This window comes from Rhamphochromis sp. 'chilingali' (assembly GCF_963969265.1).
Source record: "Rhamphochromis sp. 'chilingali' genome assembly, chromosome: 16".
NCBI classification, from domain to species: domain Eukaryota; kingdom Metazoa; phylum Chordata; class Actinopteri; order Cichliformes; family Cichlidae; genus Rhamphochromis; species Rhamphochromis sp. 'chilingali'.
The window spans coordinates 25,838,218-25,856,044 of record NC_137943.1 but is presented as its reverse complement, the minus strand read 5'-3'; the positions used below and the strand labels follow the sequence as shown (position 1 = coordinate 25,856,044).

Here is a 17,827-nt window from a genome sequence, read left to right as displayed (position 1 = left end):
TAAGACTATTTTATAACATGTTTTTCCTTCCCCGTACGTCTATTTCAGTGTCCACACATTATAACTCGTTTACTGTACCATAATCGCATCAGTTGCCAGACCACGAGTGCGCGCAACAGAGGGCTGTGCACTCGCGCGTTCAAGTATTTGTACCCACATGCTCGCTGAGCTCAGTCAGCGTTTGACTCAGTAGTGGCAGAAGGGATCCAGGATTTCCACTTGTTAGTAAACTCCACGATACCGAAATCAAGTGCATCCCTTCAGCCAACATGTCAAAGTTGGATCAGATCCTTATCCTCGACCCTCCGTCTGACCTCAAATTTAAAGGTATGTGAATGAAATATTATTTATTTACTTGTTGTCGTGTCAAATGTCCAGCGAGTAGTAGTGGTAGTGGTGGTGGTGAAGCAATGATTTCACACTCCCTCAAGCGAATTTCGTTGCTAGCAAGCTAGCTAGCATTCACCGCCATTTTAAGTTAGCCAGGGAGCCGGACGGGCCGCTGCAGCCTGGCGCTATAGTGACGTGGATAGCCGGGCAGGCGTGCACCCAGGTGGCCTGCTATTCAGTACCAGCTTACTGACAGTACCAGGCAAAGAGCTGGAAGGATGTGGCTGTCAGTGACTGCTTAAAAAAAGGAAAGTTAAAGTCTACACGTTAAGAAGCATGTTTGTGTATGTCTTCACTTTTAATATCAGCTACTATGCTGTTGCTAGTTGTGTTAGCAGGAGTAAACTGTTGTTTCTTGTGGCTTAGGCTATTCCCTGGAAAGAAATTAATTTCAGAATGAAAAATCCAGCGTTCATCTTGATGCACCTGTGGCAGGAACTTGTGAAGCCAGTTAAAGTGACTGACAGTTGGAATGACAAACTTGGTTAGCTAACGTGAACTGTAACAACATGGATAGTTTATTTTTTTTAATAGCAACACCGGGCTAACGTTAGTTCAGTTGACCTAAACCTATTAGCTAGATATTGGCTAATTTTAAGCGTGTGTTCGCATCCTGGGCAAAACAGGACGGCACATTCATGGGAAAGCAGGGTGCTTCGCGCATTCAGCACTGATTGCTTTTCCTGGTAGTGATAACGTCCAGTGATGTGTCAGTTAACCGTTGGCTAATGATAGCTTGGCTAGCCAGCTAATGCCAAAGTTGATGTGTAGCTGTGTAGTTGTATAACCGTGTTGTTTTGCGTCTGACAGACCTGAAGAGACCCATATCACATTTTTTAAAAGTCCTAGATAGAACATAACTTTTGGTCATTTGTGAGTCCAACTGTTGCTCTTGTGGGCAAGTGGATGAAGTGGCAGTAAACGGCGCTGATTTCAATGAAGCTAGCCCTCCCAGGCCATGGGTGACACAACAATCTCCACAGTTGGACTATTTATCCTCATCATTATTCATTTTGACCCAAAATTCCGCACAGCACTTCTCGTATTTGTCCCAGTTACCAAGCTCTGTGCCTGCTGGAAGCATTTTTGCGAACTAGACAGTTATTTCTCTTTCTGTTGAATGTACCACTGTCCTGGACGAGGTTATAAGAGGACACTGGTGTTTGGACAAGGTGTGAATTGATACTGGTTGTAGTCTGACAGGATCATTAGGAAGGACACAAGCTCACATTCCAGACCCGCTGTGTCTGTGGGTGGGGTGTAATAATTAGAATGTTTTGGTGATGAGGTGTCCAGGGTGAAACTAATAATTTTTAGTTTCACCCTGGACATTATTATTTTGCCTGTATTTGACGATGACACAGGTGAAATAAAGGCGCACCCCCCCCCCCCCCCCCCATGTTAAAACTCTGAAACTTATAAAATTTGTGTACATTGATTAAAATCCAGGAATGTTTTTATCATGCAAGGTGCAACAGAAAGTGCGATGGTGAATGGAGCCTTTTCCAACAGGCTGACATTGTAATTGGACAGGGGTATGGATGTAAATCAGTAAAAACTTGCTCTGGCTTAAGTTGAAAGACATCTGGAAAAGGTAGTAACCATTTGATTAAACTCACATTTGTTATGTCATAATAACAGCATCAAACAACAGGTTAATGGTGCTATTATGATAAAATTCTTCAATCATATGGTTGGAAAGCCACCAATAGTCTTATTTGTCTCGGACAGGTTGTTTTTTGGGAGCAACGAGGTAAACCAGAATAAATATATGAAACTTTCTCCAGCTGAACGTTAAAATTTCATGGGTATTTAGCCTGATGGTAGACACATGGTTCGTCATAATCTGATTATGGACCTCTACTTTTTACCCGATTAAGAAATTCTACTCTAATTTGACTTATTCCTGTTACTGATCAGTCACACGGTTTACATTTTCCCTCATCAGATTAAACTTTTGGCTTTTTATATTCTGGATTGGACGCAAAGCTAAATTGCATCAGTATGATGCTGTTCATACTGATCATTGTTTACTGATCCTCATTGACTCGTTTTGTTCTTTAGCACAGAGGCCAAACTGTTTAATCCACTGCACATGTAAGAAAATCCCAATTTCTGGGTCATAAACCACATTCTAACAATTTGATATAAAATGTAAATTATAATGAAAATATGTTTATGTCCTAGCAGTAGAACCTGGAAGCATATTGTATGTTGTATATCAGGGTTTTGGTTGTATCAAAATAGTCCTTTTGTAGGGACTACACATGTTTATGACTCTGTCTTACTTAACAAAAGTCTGTGAACCTTCCTGTTATTTATGACTATCTAATAAACAAAAGTGTATTTTATGCTGTGGTAAATTAAACCCTAACTTAGAACATGTATGATAATTCCAGTATAGTGGCCCATTTGCTTTCATACAAACCAGAGTTTTGTCATACTTTTAACCGGTCGTGTTTAGAGACTCAAGTCTTTATACCTGTTAAGCCCTTTGGCCACTTAACCTGTTATTGAACCAGCATCATATTAAATCTTACATTGGGGGGGGACCTCTAATCCCAAGTACTAAATCCCTAAAGAATGCATCACTTAAATTTGGGAGCTGTCCCCCCCACCCTTGTTTTTGTGTTTTTGTTTTGTTTTTACATTTTTGTATGGCCCACATTTAAGTGGCTTCGGTTTTTCATGTGAAGAAGCAATCTGAGGAGAAGGACGATGACCACAGCTTCTTTACCTTCACAGAGACAGAGCTAAATCGGTCTGCATGTATTGGAAAGCTGGACTGTTTTAGAGCCTCTGCTGGGACTCCTCCAGCAAGCTAGAGGGGGCAGCCCTCCTTTCCTTGGTTGGTATTTTTAGAGCAGGACTGGCCTGGGGGGACCCTAACTCAGCATACGTGCAACAAGATGAGAGAGGTGCTGCTAATGCTGCTTGAGAAAAGGTGGCATCTTAGTGTTGGGCAGTGGATGCAAGCTGCAGTATGTGGGTGGGATATCTGATGCACACAACTGTTTTCCAGTTTTAGGCTTTGGTGTAGTAGTGATCATTGTGTAAAACGCACGGAAGGTAGAAATATTTTGGGCTCAGTTAATTTCGAGCTTATAGAAGCAGTTACTCATCTGTGCTAGTTTTCTGTTTAGGTCTATAAAATTAAAAAAAAAGTCATGGTTTTTACCTAGTCTTTCCAGCATCATAGTGCAAAAGCTAGTATAGCATAGTGCTGAAGCTATAATAGACATTGTTTCTGGTTCTCATACTACTACAGGTAGGCTCTGTTTAGAACAACCTGGTATTGTTCTGTCAGGAAGCAAGTCATTCTTTATAACTCATCTGTGTAGCAAGAACAAAGATCCTCGAAGTACACGCCATTAACAATGAGGTTTTTCAAGTTTGTATGAAGGCATTTTGTGACTCACCTGTGATTTTTTTTTTTTTTTTTTTTTTTTTGAAAAGCAAAAAAAAGCCCCAGTAGGCACACAAGTGTACATTCTGGTATTAGCTGGGTGGAGCCATTCTGCTCTGGTCACGCATTCCTTCTTATCTTTCAGAGCATGAATCAAGGCTAAATGCTGACTTTGAACTCCAGAAATAAAGCCAACCTTTAGAACTTGTGGAAGTAGAAAGAATATTTCTGTTTCTTGGTTTGTTCTGATATTTTTAGAAGTGTTAAAAAAAAAATGCAGATATGGGGGAACTAGTTTGGATACCTATGTAAAATTTTTGTACTAGTAATTTAAATGATGAAAAAGGTGTATTTCAAATTTTGAAGCCTGGCAGCTATTGGGTAACAGGTTTTATTTATTGGTAATATATGACTCATTTAATATGTTAGGTTAGGTTGTTACCTAGGAAACCGTAACCTGGACCCGAGACCACCGTCAGCTTCAAAGTAATACACAACAAGCAGTTTGGTCCTTGTCTGGATGCAAGTTTGCAACTTGTAAAGCACAAGTTGTTAGCCAATGACCGTGCGGCATTAGATCCACCCTCCATCATTATGGCCAGGCTCAAAACGCCAAAATCATCTGCTGAAAATCCTGAACTTGAAGCTCCATAAACGGTGGGTGACATCACTGTAGTAAAGCGCATCTTTTATACTTTTTGCATGCATGAAGATGTACACCTGTTAACAGAGCCCATAAAAATATTAAGTTGTAGCTGTGTCTAAATTCACAAATTTGGATATTTTGACATATGTTACATCAGAATAATCATATGAGCTTGCAAATTATCTGGCAGGTAAACTCTATAAACATGATTTATAACATCCATGCTGTGCTCCCAGCTAACCAAACATCATGAGACATTGTCCAAACTCCCAGCCTAATTGCGCTGATCGAGTTTGGGGTACCTCTGACTTGGCAAGAAGTGTGTTGTTGGTTTTTTTTTTTTTTTTTTTTTTTTTTTTTTTTTGTTGTTTTTTTTGTTTTTTCCAACATGATATGTTCAATCCGTGCTCGATAGTGCTGACCGTGGTTAAGGACCTAATTTAAAGCCAGTGGTGTCACAAGATGGTGGGCTGTTGTGCAACTTTTGATCTCCTGATACGTAACCAGTCAGCATCATCATGGGATGTCTATATGAAATTAGCTGTTTTGGAGACATGAAGGGTAATTGATTCAGGTGATCACTTGAGCGACATACAGGAAAAAGAGGTAATCTTTGATATCCCAAGCGAAACTGTGCTTTCATAGGTCGTTCCACCCCACCATCTGTATTGGATAGGCTATACAGTTATTAAAAAGAACAAAAAATAAGTAAAGATTCTTATTTTAACATCCCCAAATAGTGAAACTTGGTGTCTTTCTCTCAAAGTTTCTTTGCCGTAACCTTGTATGTAACCTGACGTGCACCTCCTGAGAAATGTAACTACATGTTGGGTCGACACAGCCCGCAACGTTAGTTGGACATAGGACATAGATTTCTCGCGGAAGTCTAAATTAAGCTCATGTCTTCATAAAGCCTATGTTATAACGAGGGATGTACAGATGACTCATCCTTGTTGACTGCCATCAGTTTATCGATTAGGTGTGAAAAGGAGCAGGAAGCCTAAAAACCTGTTTATTCAAGTAATAAAAATGATATGAAGATGTGCAATTCTCTAGCAAAAAGAGGGATTTAAAAAAACAAACAAAAAAACTTGCATCAAAATCTGTACAGAATTTCACAGCTGATGGATTTCTAGTTGTTGTACTTGTGGCAAAAACTACCCTACAGTGTAGCCTCAAGCCAAGAAACCTGCTATTCAATAAGGCTTCTTAATCATGTTGTTGTAATTGAGTTACATGTCAGTATTTTTCAGCTAATCCTTTTTAAATGTCTTTTTGAAGCTTGGCGCCAAAACGCAGCATGCCTCTCTGTCTTCCAGGGAGGAGGTGTAACCCGAAATATTGAATTTCTGAACTGCTGTGTAAACATGTAGCCATCTTCTTCAGTATTGTGGCATTTTTTTAATCTAGCAGACTTACTGGGGGGAATAAAAGCTTAATTCTAGGAGTTTCAGTCATCTAGGGCTGCTCAATTAATCGAATTTTAATCACGATTACGATCTGGGCTTTCAACGATCATTAAAAATGACTGAGCCGATTATTAGCCCCTCCCTCATTTATCCGCGACACCTTAAAGGCCGGTCCGTGAAAATATTGTTGGGCATAAACCGGTCCGTGGTGCAAAAAAGGTTGGAGACCGCTGATTAAGAGGACCCGAGGGAAGCTCGGAAAGCTAAGCAGAAGTTATTTGGAGAGGAGAGTGACTGCCGTTGGTTGAAAAGAGTTTAAAAAAAAAAACCCAAAAAACTTCAGTGGTGTTGCACACTATTTTATATTATTTTTTAAAAGTCATTGTTAACCCTTTAAAGCCGGTCAGAGCAGCACGCTCCGTTTTGCGTAACTATTTTTAAATCCCTGTAGAACCTGAACCGTGTAAGCTAGCGCAATAATTTGTTTTGCATATGAAACCGGAGGAGTTGTACTTACATCTTATGCCATCAGCTTGTCCTCGGTCACGGTTTCGTTCCACATATAGCTTTGCAAAAATTGCATAAAAAGCGCTTGCAGGAACAAAAACATAATATTCCAGAAACACGCTTTGCCGTTCCTATCAGCTGTTCGTAACACTTCCCACAGTGAAATGATGCACATGCTGTTTTCTTTGCAAATTTGCATCATAGGATTGTTTTTTGTTTTTCCTGCAGTATATAAAAATTGCTGTATTTCCAAAATAAAACTATGAAGACACTCAAAATAAATTTCCTGTGGTGGGAAACTATTTTTTGCAACTTTATTGTATTTAAAGTTTTGAGGGATAAGCCTCTTAAATTTCTCCAAGTAGAAATATATGTAAACAAAACAAAAGCGATTTTCAATTTTTTTTTGTAGTTTATTGCACTTTTTTGCAATTTATGTAATTACTATGGACTTAATGCATACATATTATTAAAATATGGGCTATAACAGTTGTATTGATGTATAGCAACTTGAAATGCTCCCACAAATGGCACTACAGCATGTAAAAAAAAAAAAAAAAAAAATAATATAAGCTCTGGTGGACTTGGTTCTATGGTAGGTCTTAAAGGGTTAAATAAATATCGTCAAATAATCGTGATCTCAATTTCAGTGAAAATAATCGTGATTATCATTTTTGCCATAATCGAGCAGCCCTACAGTCATCTGTGAAGTTTTCAGAATTTTGGATTTGAACCATACACCAGTGTTGGAGACTGTGCTCTGAAATACAAAGCTAACGCTGCTTTTTTTTTTTTTTTTTTTTTTTTTTGTGTGTTGTTTTCCAGGCCCTTTTACAGATGTAGTCACCACCAACCTCAAACTGAGGAACCCTTCTGACAGAAGAGTGTGTTTCAAAGTGAAAACGACAGCGCCACGTAGGTACTGCGTACGGCCAAACAGCGGCGTTATCGATCCTGGATCAAGCGTCAACATCTCTGGTAAGTTTTTATTTGTTAACTGTCTTTTTGCCGCCCATTTGAACATGTAGATTCGGACTGAGTGTGAGCGAATAAAGGAAATGTTCAGTCATAGGTCAACAAGTTGGAGATTTCAGTTAGGGGGGGGAAAAAAGTCCAAGTGACCTATGCTGTTTTTACAATGATTTCTGTATGATGTTTTTCTCATGACCCTTAAGGCCACAAGCAATGAAGTTGTTCTGTGTACAACAAGAGTTCCTTTAGCTTTAATTTCTTCAGGCTTTATCGTCTTCTCTGTCTACCTTTTGAAGTAGATCAAGTTGTGCCAGAGACCTTATCTCAGCAGTTTTCCTTTAAGCAAGTTAACCTATCTAAGATGCTATACATTACTATATCTTTTGAATGCTGGTTTATCTTATGTTTGCTGATGACATTAAGGTAGCTTGGGTACCATCAGTTTGTTGTGTTTAGGCTCCACAATTGTCCATTCAGGGTGGCCACTGGGGCCTAACAGAAATATTGGAGTTGAGATAAAGCAAAACTTCTTATAATGAGGAATATTAACAGAACACATCTGAAAGCAACCCATATCAGCATCTTAATTGAAGTAATACATTACTCTGATTAGTGGTTATAATTTCATCTTTTTTGGTATGTAAATTTGGCTGCAGGCAAAATGGGGTTTATTGGGCCAGATTAGTTTCAATTTGGCTGGTTATTAAGATTCATTAGTCATTTTAAAGACAGTTGCCTGCATTGTCTACAAGCACTGTTTCAACTCACTGCAGTGAAAGGGGAAAATGGGTTGCTTGTTTTTAAAACGGTGACCCTTTTCCTCCAGCAGGTTTAGCAACTTAAAGTTATTTGAGCTCCAGCGTGCTCAGCATTACTACATGTGAATGTCTGTAGAAACGTCTCAAAGCACTTTTGCACCATAGTCCTGGTAATGTTTATTGTGCTTTTAAATTCCATAATGGTTAAATGCACTGCTTCTGTTTGTTCTTTGCAAACATTGCCAGTTTAGTGTATGACAAATGGCATTATTTCAATGTTTGTGTGCAGAAATATCCACACATTAAAGTTTCAGAGGGCTTTATTTCTTTGATGCTTTTAGTGAACAATGACATTGCGAGCTTGTATTGAATTAAGTTGGAAAATGAATGACATCCTCTTGAAACTCAATAGATCCTTTAATGAACCTATTTAAGAAGGGAGGGAGGATGCCAAAATGGATCTCTTGTGAATGTCTGACTCGCTGAAGTGTGTATTAATTTAATTCAGGCAATCAGGTTTTTAGGAGCTACGAAAGTTAGATTCTTATTGGTCCTTCAGTGTCATTGGGGAGGTACCCGTTTGGTCTCACACAATCACATTAAAGTACAATAAGGACTCCTTCAGAAGATGGTGTGCCCCCCTGGTCTTAACAGCATGAAGTACAAAGGAACACTGAGAAGGTCTAAAGATGCTTTGGAACAATCATCCTCCAAAGTACCTTGAAAAACTGTAAATTTACCTTTTTGTTTAAAAAAAAAAAAAAAAAAAAAAAAAAAAGGAATCTATTTTTAATAAAAGTTGAGTAAAGAGGAAAAAATCACTGATAAATTAAAAAAACATGCGGTAAAAACAATGCCTCGGACGTTTTCACAGGTCATTTCTGGTGTTTAGTATGCTGACTGTTTATGCGATCTGTTTTCTGTGTATAGATGTGCTTTTATTCAAACAGTTCTCATTGATCATTTCTGTTTTACAGTCATGCTACAGCCCTTTGACTATGACCCCAATGAGAAAAGTAAACACAAATTCATGGTGCAGACTATTTTCGCCCCGCCAAACGTCACCGACATGGAATCATTGGTAAGTGACTGGGATTTACTTTTGAACCCATTATTTTGCTTCTAATGTTGCAGCGAATAACACAGAGGTGTACCTTTGGTTACGTAGCTCCGAAGTCATTTAAATGTGTCAAAGTGGAAGCATGACTATAGTATTTGCACAAACAAAACGGTAAACCTTACTAGTTAAAATCTGTTGAACTGAATAGTTTTTAATACTTATTGAATTCTTTCACATAAAACAGTTGATCAGCTTAAAAAAAATCCCCATTTAAATGTTTTGTCTTTCTTCCACATTTCCTTTTATATGTAAAAACAAACATTACTGTTCGGTCTTTATTGGTAAAAGGAGCCCTATGCATTCCAGTATCACATGCACATGACTTGTGCTTTAAAATATTAACTTGATTGACTCAATGAAAACATTTCATGTATGATATTTGATAGTAGAAAGTCTTTTACTGTTAAACTTTAAGTTGAAGGGTTATCATCATCTGCCGAGTTAATTTCCTTACTCTGAAGCATTTTCCAGTTATCCACCAGGGGACAGCAGAGACTCGGTCAGCCAGTAAAACCTGTACATACCTTGTCATTGTATTCATGAACGGACTTGTTTTGAATGAGGTTTAAAATTTAGGAAGTATAGTATAGACAAACCGAGGTCTGACTGGTGCTGATGTATAAAATGGAGTCTCATGTTGTGACTTAATCTTTTGTTTCTTTTCTATTTTATCGTCTGTACTATACTTTTCTACTTTATTTCTTTATAAATTCAGAGTCTGGGTGGTGCCATTTTGAAATATGTTGAAAATAGTTCAAATAAACAGAAATAAAAGGAAATGAAGCTGCGCCTGTGTTATATAGATTTTAAGGCTAAATTGCTTGTACATACAATGTGAAGTAGTTGGCACAGTTTTAATATGTGCATGTGTGAACAGAATCTAATCTGCTAGAAGTTCAAGTTGATGAATAACATGCTTTCATTTGCTTTTAAATCCTCACTAGTGGAAAGATGCAAAGCCAGATGATCTCATGGACTCCAAGCTGAGATGTGTCTTTGAGCTGCCATCTGAAAATGATAAAGTGGTAAGGTGCAATGATCAGAGTCCCTCCTTGAACTGGATATGCGCTACTAAAAACTCTAGAAAAATAAAAATTGTCTGGCATAGTTTTAGCATGACATTCCTGTGTCGAGAGCAGAGTGTAAGATCTCTGCAGCATCTTGCAGCTAAAACAATGTTCAGCAACTAGGTGCAGTTAGAATAGCAGTGTGATGATTTACAGGCTGAGACACTGCCCATGGAGCAGTGGTTCTATATGCTTCTGAAACTATGTCAGGTTGGTAAAGAGGATGAAGCTTAAATGGGTCAGATTAGGGCTGTGCGATATGACCAAAATCTCATATCCCGATATAAGACATCTATCGTCCCGATAACGATATAAATCACAAAAATTTAAAATTTTCTGTGAATCTCAGGCAGCTCGACTTGCGTGAAGTGTTTCCAGCTGCGCGTCATGTACCTGGAGTCGAGTGTTTTTAACGATGTATGAAACGAGGCATTTTTAGACATAAGTTGTAACGGCCGCCGTTTTCTTTGTAAGTATTTATTACACGGTGTGCTGCGGGGAAAAGCCTGTTCTAATGTTTGAGTCTAAGGTTTATTTTTTTAGCACCTGACGGCTCTTTTCTTGCTTCTCATCCGTAAATACTCTGCATACTCTTTCACGTGGTTCAGTTTATTTTGAAAAGTCTTAACAGGATCTTGAGCTTTATTGTGAAAGGTTTACGTAGAAAATAAACACGCAGACACGCGATGGTTTTACCCTTATTGTTGCTAACGACAATGCATAAAAACAGGCGCTTGTTCGTCAGTAGTGTGGTTATATTAATTATACGAGAACTTTAAGAAATTAATATAGCCACTACAGTGACCATCAAAACGATGAGAAAATATTGCCGTAAACAGTTTATTTGTGACACCATGAAACAAACGATAGCGTAAAATGAAACGATAGACGTTTTTATATCGTCATCCGATATCTATCGAACAGCCCTAGGTCAGATCAATACTGCAACGTAGCCAGAAAACCAAAAAACTGCGAGTGAACGGATTCTGATTATCTGACTGATAGCAGGCTTTACTTTTTCACAGCTAATCAGTGTTGACTGATTAAATAAGTTATATTTTGTAGGACCAGTGTTGCTTAGGATAATTTTTCTATTTCCAGCAGCTGACTGTGAACTGTGTGTAAGTAGGAGCACATTTCCCTCATCTTAATAGGACATACCCCGTGATATACAATATCAGGGTTAAGTTCCTAATCCAAGATATGCAAATCTGAGTAGGATTCACTCTTATTATGGGGACCACTGAAGTAGAAACTAGATGATACTTTCCTCTTATTTATGTCAGGACATCAGTATGTGTCACTTTGAATCATAACCTTTTTTAGATCAAAGACCTGGCCTTAATTTGATCAGTCTCATGTACTGCAGCGGTTGTTTTTATCTAGACCTGGTCTGATGTGGTTTGGATCGAGGAAAATGGGCTATAAAGACTATAAATCCTAAATTGTGCTATAAATAATCAGTTTTTCCACTTGTTTTAATCAAATTCAGGTTTCATAAGTGTAAATGTTACGCATTAAACTTAGATTTGGTCTCATTGTTGTCTGGATGGAGATGAAATTTTCGTGTGTGTGTGTGCGTGTGCGTGTATTTTTTTTTTTTTTTTTTTTAATTAAAAAAGCACAGACAGTAATGCTTCATGATGGGATACCTGTTACAAGACCCCTGCTCAAAAGTGAGATCTCTCCCTGTACTATTCAGCAAAAAACAAAAAGCTTTTAACTTTTTGTCTCTGAGAAGTTATTTGTAAAAGTAGCCATAGCTGAAATCTCTGTGCACGCAGTTATGTTTATATCGTGATATTTACTCGGATGATATTCGCAGTTTTAAATGCCCTGAATGTCTTATTTTTCTCTCGTCGTGTACTCTCAGGCACTACTACATGATACTGAACAAGCATCTGGCATCTGTAGGACTTGTACTCTCTGTTCCACAAGTTCTTTTTGTAGCTGAAGGGAGTTCTTTATGAATGAATTGAGGACCGATCAGGCCACGTGCCTCCTGGATTGTACTGTGTGAGTGTTTAAAATATGGAACCTATTCACAGAGTACCGAAGGTCATCTTCTGCTTACAGGAACATGTTAGCGTGGGTCATGCCAGCCTTGTGTCAATGAAAATATCCCTAAACTATTTATTGAAAACTTGGGAAATCTGTGCTGCTTAACACATAAAAGTAATCAGAACCTGAAGTCTCTCCTAAAATACATTAATTAATACATTAATTGTGTTGTGCTCTATTGCCAGTTTTCCAAACTTTGAAAAATTCATTTTGTTGCCCAGATCAGTGAAACCACCGACTGTTATGTAAATGTACCTTCTGGTAGCTCCAGGTGTTGGCAGTGACGGCAGTTGTGTGCACCATGTATCAGGGTGTAGCAGGTCGCACAAAGAGAAAGACACAGCAACGTGTTTTACTGTCACACCTCTCTACTTAAATAAAGACCAAAGGGACATGTGTAAGCAATACTGACGTTCCTGAGCATAGGAGAAATGTTATATGTAAATGTTTAATTACTAGATGTATATTTTTTTTTTAGCATGCATCAAATTCTTGTGGCCCACAGGAATCGTGGCTCGTCAGTGCGTTTTGCATTTCAACAGCTAACTTTGTCTTCGCTGCTGATGTGAAACACTGAATAACAAAGGCAGCTCTAACTTTTTTTGTACGGTGAGAAAAGGTGAAAGCTTTAATGAAAAAGATGTTAGTGTAGCTTAGTGCCTCCACTGTATGTCCTAATAATTTAAAGAGAAGTTCAGACTTTTTGTTTTTGTTACAGAGTTACCTAGGTTAGTTAGGTTTTGTGTGTGTGTGGTCCCCCAATATATAAGTAACTCCTCTGCAGGCTCACATTAGGTCATTTTTAAGACTTAAAAAAATAAATTCAGTTTGTGTACGATCAGTCATCCTTGTTTTCATTGCTTATCTGAGCCTTAGTAGGCCTCGTTATAAATGCCTGACTTGTGGGAGCGATATGATGTCCAGAGGGTTTTATTTGTTACCCTCCAGGAAGATTTTAATTTTAATGTAGTTTTATTTACTCAAGCTTGAAATATGTTTTTGTTTAACAAATGGCCCAGAATGATCAGGATAAACTTCTATTAAGTACTCAATGCCTTAACTATGTGCTGGCCAATCATCCTCAAGAGCGTAGTCACTCCCTAAAGGTCTGCTTTTGAGCCAGGAAAAACCCAGATCCTGCCCTCGTACTGATTGTCAACGTTCATCTGCTACTATGCAGCACTCTTTTTTTCCCCTCCACCCCTCATGTTGTCATGCTGTCTGTGCCACTACACAAAGCCACATCCACCATGACTTTTGGAAAGACATGTTTTTTTTCTTTTTGCTTGTCTCTTTCATCTGGCACCATGAGCCTCGGGGCCCTCGAACAAGGCCGCCTTTCTTTTGGCTCATGCGTCCGTCTAGAGGCTAACCTCCATACTTAGCCCAGGGCATACTGGGCCTTACCTCATCCTCTCTTTGTTGGGCAGAATGACGTGGAGGCGACCCGAGCCGCCCCCGTGATGAACTCCGTGAAGGCGGAGTCGTCGGCAGCCGCGGTGCCTATCGCTGCCGGAGCGGACGACGCGGAGATGAAGAAAGTGGTGGAGAAGTGCAAGAGACTGCAAGCTGAGATGAACAAGCTGAGTGAGGAGAACCGGCAATTAAAGGTTGGATATGATTGGTAACTAATTGTAGTCAAACACTTGGATTTTTAATGCTAATGCATTCCACACAGAATAAAACTGAAACAAAGTGTGAATAGGGATTTACTGTCAAATATAATTGTACGAGCCTGTGAGTACACACCAACATCATACTACTCTCTGGTGGTTTTGAGTGTGTTTGTTTCAAACTCCGTAGAGGCTTGTGACAGCAACATGTTTGAATGCAACACAGCATGTTGTGTGGGTGTGTTTTGCTGGGTACTTCTCACCTCTGGCTCTTCCAGAGCGTTGAACTGAGGATGAGAGAGGTTTGTTAGAGCAGTCAGAGTGGAAACATGAATTTTGTGTAGTTGTATGAATGCAGATTTTTATTCTAATGCACGCTTCACAACAACCAGGCAGTGAGAAGGGACAGCTACACTGAGGGCCTAGCAGTCAGTCTCAGCATTAGCAAGGGAAAGACACGTCCCTCTGCTGGAAAACAGCAGGATGAACGCACCTCTTCTGTTTGAAGAATGCAAGATGATATGCAAAAATCAGTTGAAATAAAAGATTAAAATGTATGGATTTGCATGTTATTGCTCTGTTTGTGGTATAAGCTAGATAAGTGACACAACAGGAATTTTCTGAGGCAAACTGGAAAAGGGAGGGACCGTTTTCAGGGTATTGGACACTCATTTGAACTATTAGATGACTTGTTGGCATGTATGTTGGAGTATGACAGGATGTGCATCTAGTTTGATGCTCTTGTACTTAAAAGTGGGAAAATTACACATTGTCTTCTCCACAGTGAGGTCACAAAGTAAAGAGAAATTTCTCAGTTTTCTGCCAGTTTCAGTTGTCATTAGTGACCTCTCTGCAAATATATAAGAACAGATTTTCAGCATCTGCTCTCTCACTGTGTGAGATGAGGGGAATGGCCTTGGAAAGTGTGTCTTAGAGTACATATGTTAAAAGGCTGAACAAGCTCAAAATGCGCATCCAAGTTGCAAATTTAACTTTTTTGACTTTGGAGATGGTTTTACAGCAGCCCAGCAGGACGCTGGACACCTTTTTTCTCTCTGTTTACATATACAGCATTGTTCCTTCCTTAGTATCACTATGAAATTCTCCAACTCGACTGCTATGTTGGAATATTGTGGTTGCTTATTTCGTAGTCCGTCTCTCAACAATGGGGAGTGAACCATGAGTTTAAGTGCAGTAGTCACTGGGACAGAAAACTGCAAGTCTGGGCTCAAAGTTTGAGAATTTCTGTAAACGTGCTTGTGTTTTACTAATCTTATTACCTTATTCACTCCTCTTCTTTATTTGTTTTCTGTTCTTTACACAGGACGAAGGTTTGAGAATGAGAAAGATGCCCCGCTCAGACCACATGACACCAAACTCGACCAGCCTGCTCGGTCGGGAAGCCAGCGCCGCCTCCCTACCATCCCTCCTCGTTGTCATAGCAGCCATCTTCATCGGATTTTTCATAGGGAAGTTCATCTTGTAGACTGGGAGAAGCATGCCAGCCGTATCCCACGCCTCGGCTCTGGAATTTAAAAAAAAAAAAGGAAAAAAAAAAAAGAAAAGGAAAAAGGCCTGGAAAAACCGAGAAGTCTTTCTGTTGACTTTTGCCATATCATTGGTAGTGTGGCCTACAGTGAACACATCTGTACAGTATCATTTGAAGGCGCCGCCTTTTTACAATCTCACACAGTTAGTATGCACAGAGTTGAGTGAGGAAAGGCGACAAAAAGCGATTGCGCCCCCCCCCCCCCCCTCTTCTTCTTTTTTTTTTTGTTTTCTTTTTTTTTTTTCTTTTTTTTTTTTCTTTGCCTGTATAATCCAGATATCCAGTGTGGTGGGACAATGAAAGTTGTATACTATCAGTCAACATGGAAGATGCACCTAGAGTTAACCATGGGCAAGAAGCGCTCAAAAGAATAATATCTCTTCCCCCCCCCCCCCCCCCCCCCCTCCCTCTACTTCTGTTTTTAATAGGAATTGAATGGAATGTTAGGTGTCTTGTAAATGTCGTTTTAAATCCTTTTAAACAAAAAAGGAAAGAACTTCCATCATAAAGACGTTGCTACCTGTTGCTGGATTGCCTCTGAAGTAAAATCTGTTCGGTTTGTAATTTCTTCTACTTGTGTTGGAATGTTCAGGCCCAGCTGGGGATATAGGTGCCTCCTTCTTGTACATTTGTCTTGATCTCACAATACAAATACAGACTTATTATTATTATTGTTGTTATTATTATTATTATTATTATTATTATTATTATTATTATTATTATTGCTACTACTATACAAATCGTATATCCTTCTGAGGCAGTTATTGACTGAAATAACGTTTCCATTCTTAAAGTCCTGTCAAAGGTATTCAACATTGAAAAATAAAAATGAAAAATGTGGTTTTCATAGCTGTCTTTTCCTGCTTGTTGTTGCTGCCAATGTTTTACTTTGTGTTTGTACAATGCAGTACAGTATATGAATTACCCTGCGTTTCTAAATTTGCTTTATATTTCTGCTTCATAGGTATTGCAGTGGATATATATGTATATATTTTGATGTAACCTAGATTGGTCAGATGAATCAAGATGGAAGTTTTGGGCTGTACTTGAGTTAGCGAGGAAGGGATTGTTGTACATTTCTTGTGGTTTGAGCTCCCACAAACTAGGCGCTGTCACTGTCGGTTACGCCAAGGTAATTTTATGCATTTCTGGTACATTATAGTATTCCAGATGAGGGGGGAACATCTGTGGTAAGCTTGTTCCTAAATTTTTTATTTTTATTTTTTTGTTAGCCTGATTGGTAAAATGAGAAAGCGTTCTTTACAAGATGCTGATTATTTTACTTTTTTCTTTTTGCACGGAGTTGAAACCTACAATTATTCTGTTAAAGCACAAAGTGACGTGATTCACTGCAGCATTGGTAAAAGACCACTTTTTTTCTCTCTCTCTCTCTCTCTCTCCCCCTCTCTCTCTGTTTGGCGCTAGAGAATTGCATGTTAGACTTTGGCTGTGTGACTATAGTGTTAAGAGACGAGCTGAAAGTTGCATAATTGTATGCTTGAAGTACAGAGTGGCCCCTTTGAGTGAGACGTTGCTAGTACTGTTTTTGTCTTCATTCTTTATGGTATATATCTCAGAGATTCTCAGACGTATTGAATGATTGTATTGCATAGTTGCTGCTCATTTGTCAGCTGCACATCCATGATGTGAATCTCGTTCCACCACATCCCAAAGGTCACTGTTGTTATTGTTACTGTGGTTAAGGTTGCCTTCATTATCAGCTTGAAGCAGTCTGGTCATTCTCCTCTGACACCAACAAGCCATTTTTACCCAGAGAACTGCCGCTCGCTGTACGTTTTTTGTCTTTTCAGACCATTATCTGTAAACTCTAGAAATGGCTGTGTGGGAAAACCCAGCAACTATGTTCAAAGTTGTAAATCAACTTTCTTCTCCAATCTGGTGCTCTGTTTGAAGTCCAGCAGGTGTTCTTACCCATGCGTTGCTGCTATATGATTGGCTGTAGTAATGACCAATTATACCACCAATTATTTTAAGCTGTGGGTAGCTTCTCCCATCAGCAGCACAATCAACCATATTTATGATTTATTCTTTCAGGTTTGAGCATAGTTAATTTGTTGCTATAACAATACGAACATGTACTGGCTTAAATTGAGCGGTGAGTTGGAACACTCGATATTTGGCTCACAGATGGAGGATGTGGCTAATGTAAGTAATATGTCACGGTGTAATATCACTCGAATTGCGTGTATATGTTTCTATTCAATAGAGCTAAGGTTTTTGTCATCACCTGAATGGATTTTTTTTTTTTTTTTTTTTTTTTTTTTTTTTCCTCCCCATATTTTTTGGGGGGTTAAATCCTTTGTTTTTT

The 17,827-nt window shown here is 38.9% G+C and overlaps 1 protein-coding gene across 1 annotated transcript; it reads left to right on the top strand.

The window, feature by feature from the left end:
* Positions 1–130: 130 nt before the first annotated feature.
* On the top strand, positions 131–15,514 carry vapal (VAMP (vesicle-associated membrane protein)-associated protein A, like). The gene is made up of 6 exons (XM_080861963.1): positions 131–327; positions 7,184–7,336; positions 9,066–9,169; positions 10,153–10,233; positions 13,767–13,946; positions 15,274–15,514. The coding sequence occupies exons 1-6, from the start codon at positions 270–272 to the stop codon at positions 15,433–15,435; spliced, it is 738 nt and encodes a 245-aa protein (XP_080718089.1). The 5' UTR covers positions 131–269; the 3' UTR covers positions 15,436–15,514.
* The last annotated feature ends 2,313 nt before the right edge of the window (positions 15,515–17,827 follow it).

Excerpts from the sequence above, each read along its gene's own strand:
- vapal (XM_080861963.1), top strand. The coding sequence starts at position 270 with ATGTCAAAGTTGGATCAGATCCTTATCCTCGACCCTCCGTCTGACCTC. Across the intron at positions 10,234-13,766 it reads CATCTGAAAATGATAAAGTG|AATGACGTGGAGGCGACCCG; the intron begins GTAAGGTGCAAT and ends TTTGTTGGGCAG. Across the intron at positions 13,947-15,273 it reads AGGAGAACCGGCAATTAAAG|GACGAAGGTTTGAGAATGAG; the intron begins GTTGGATATGAT and ends TTCTTTACACAG.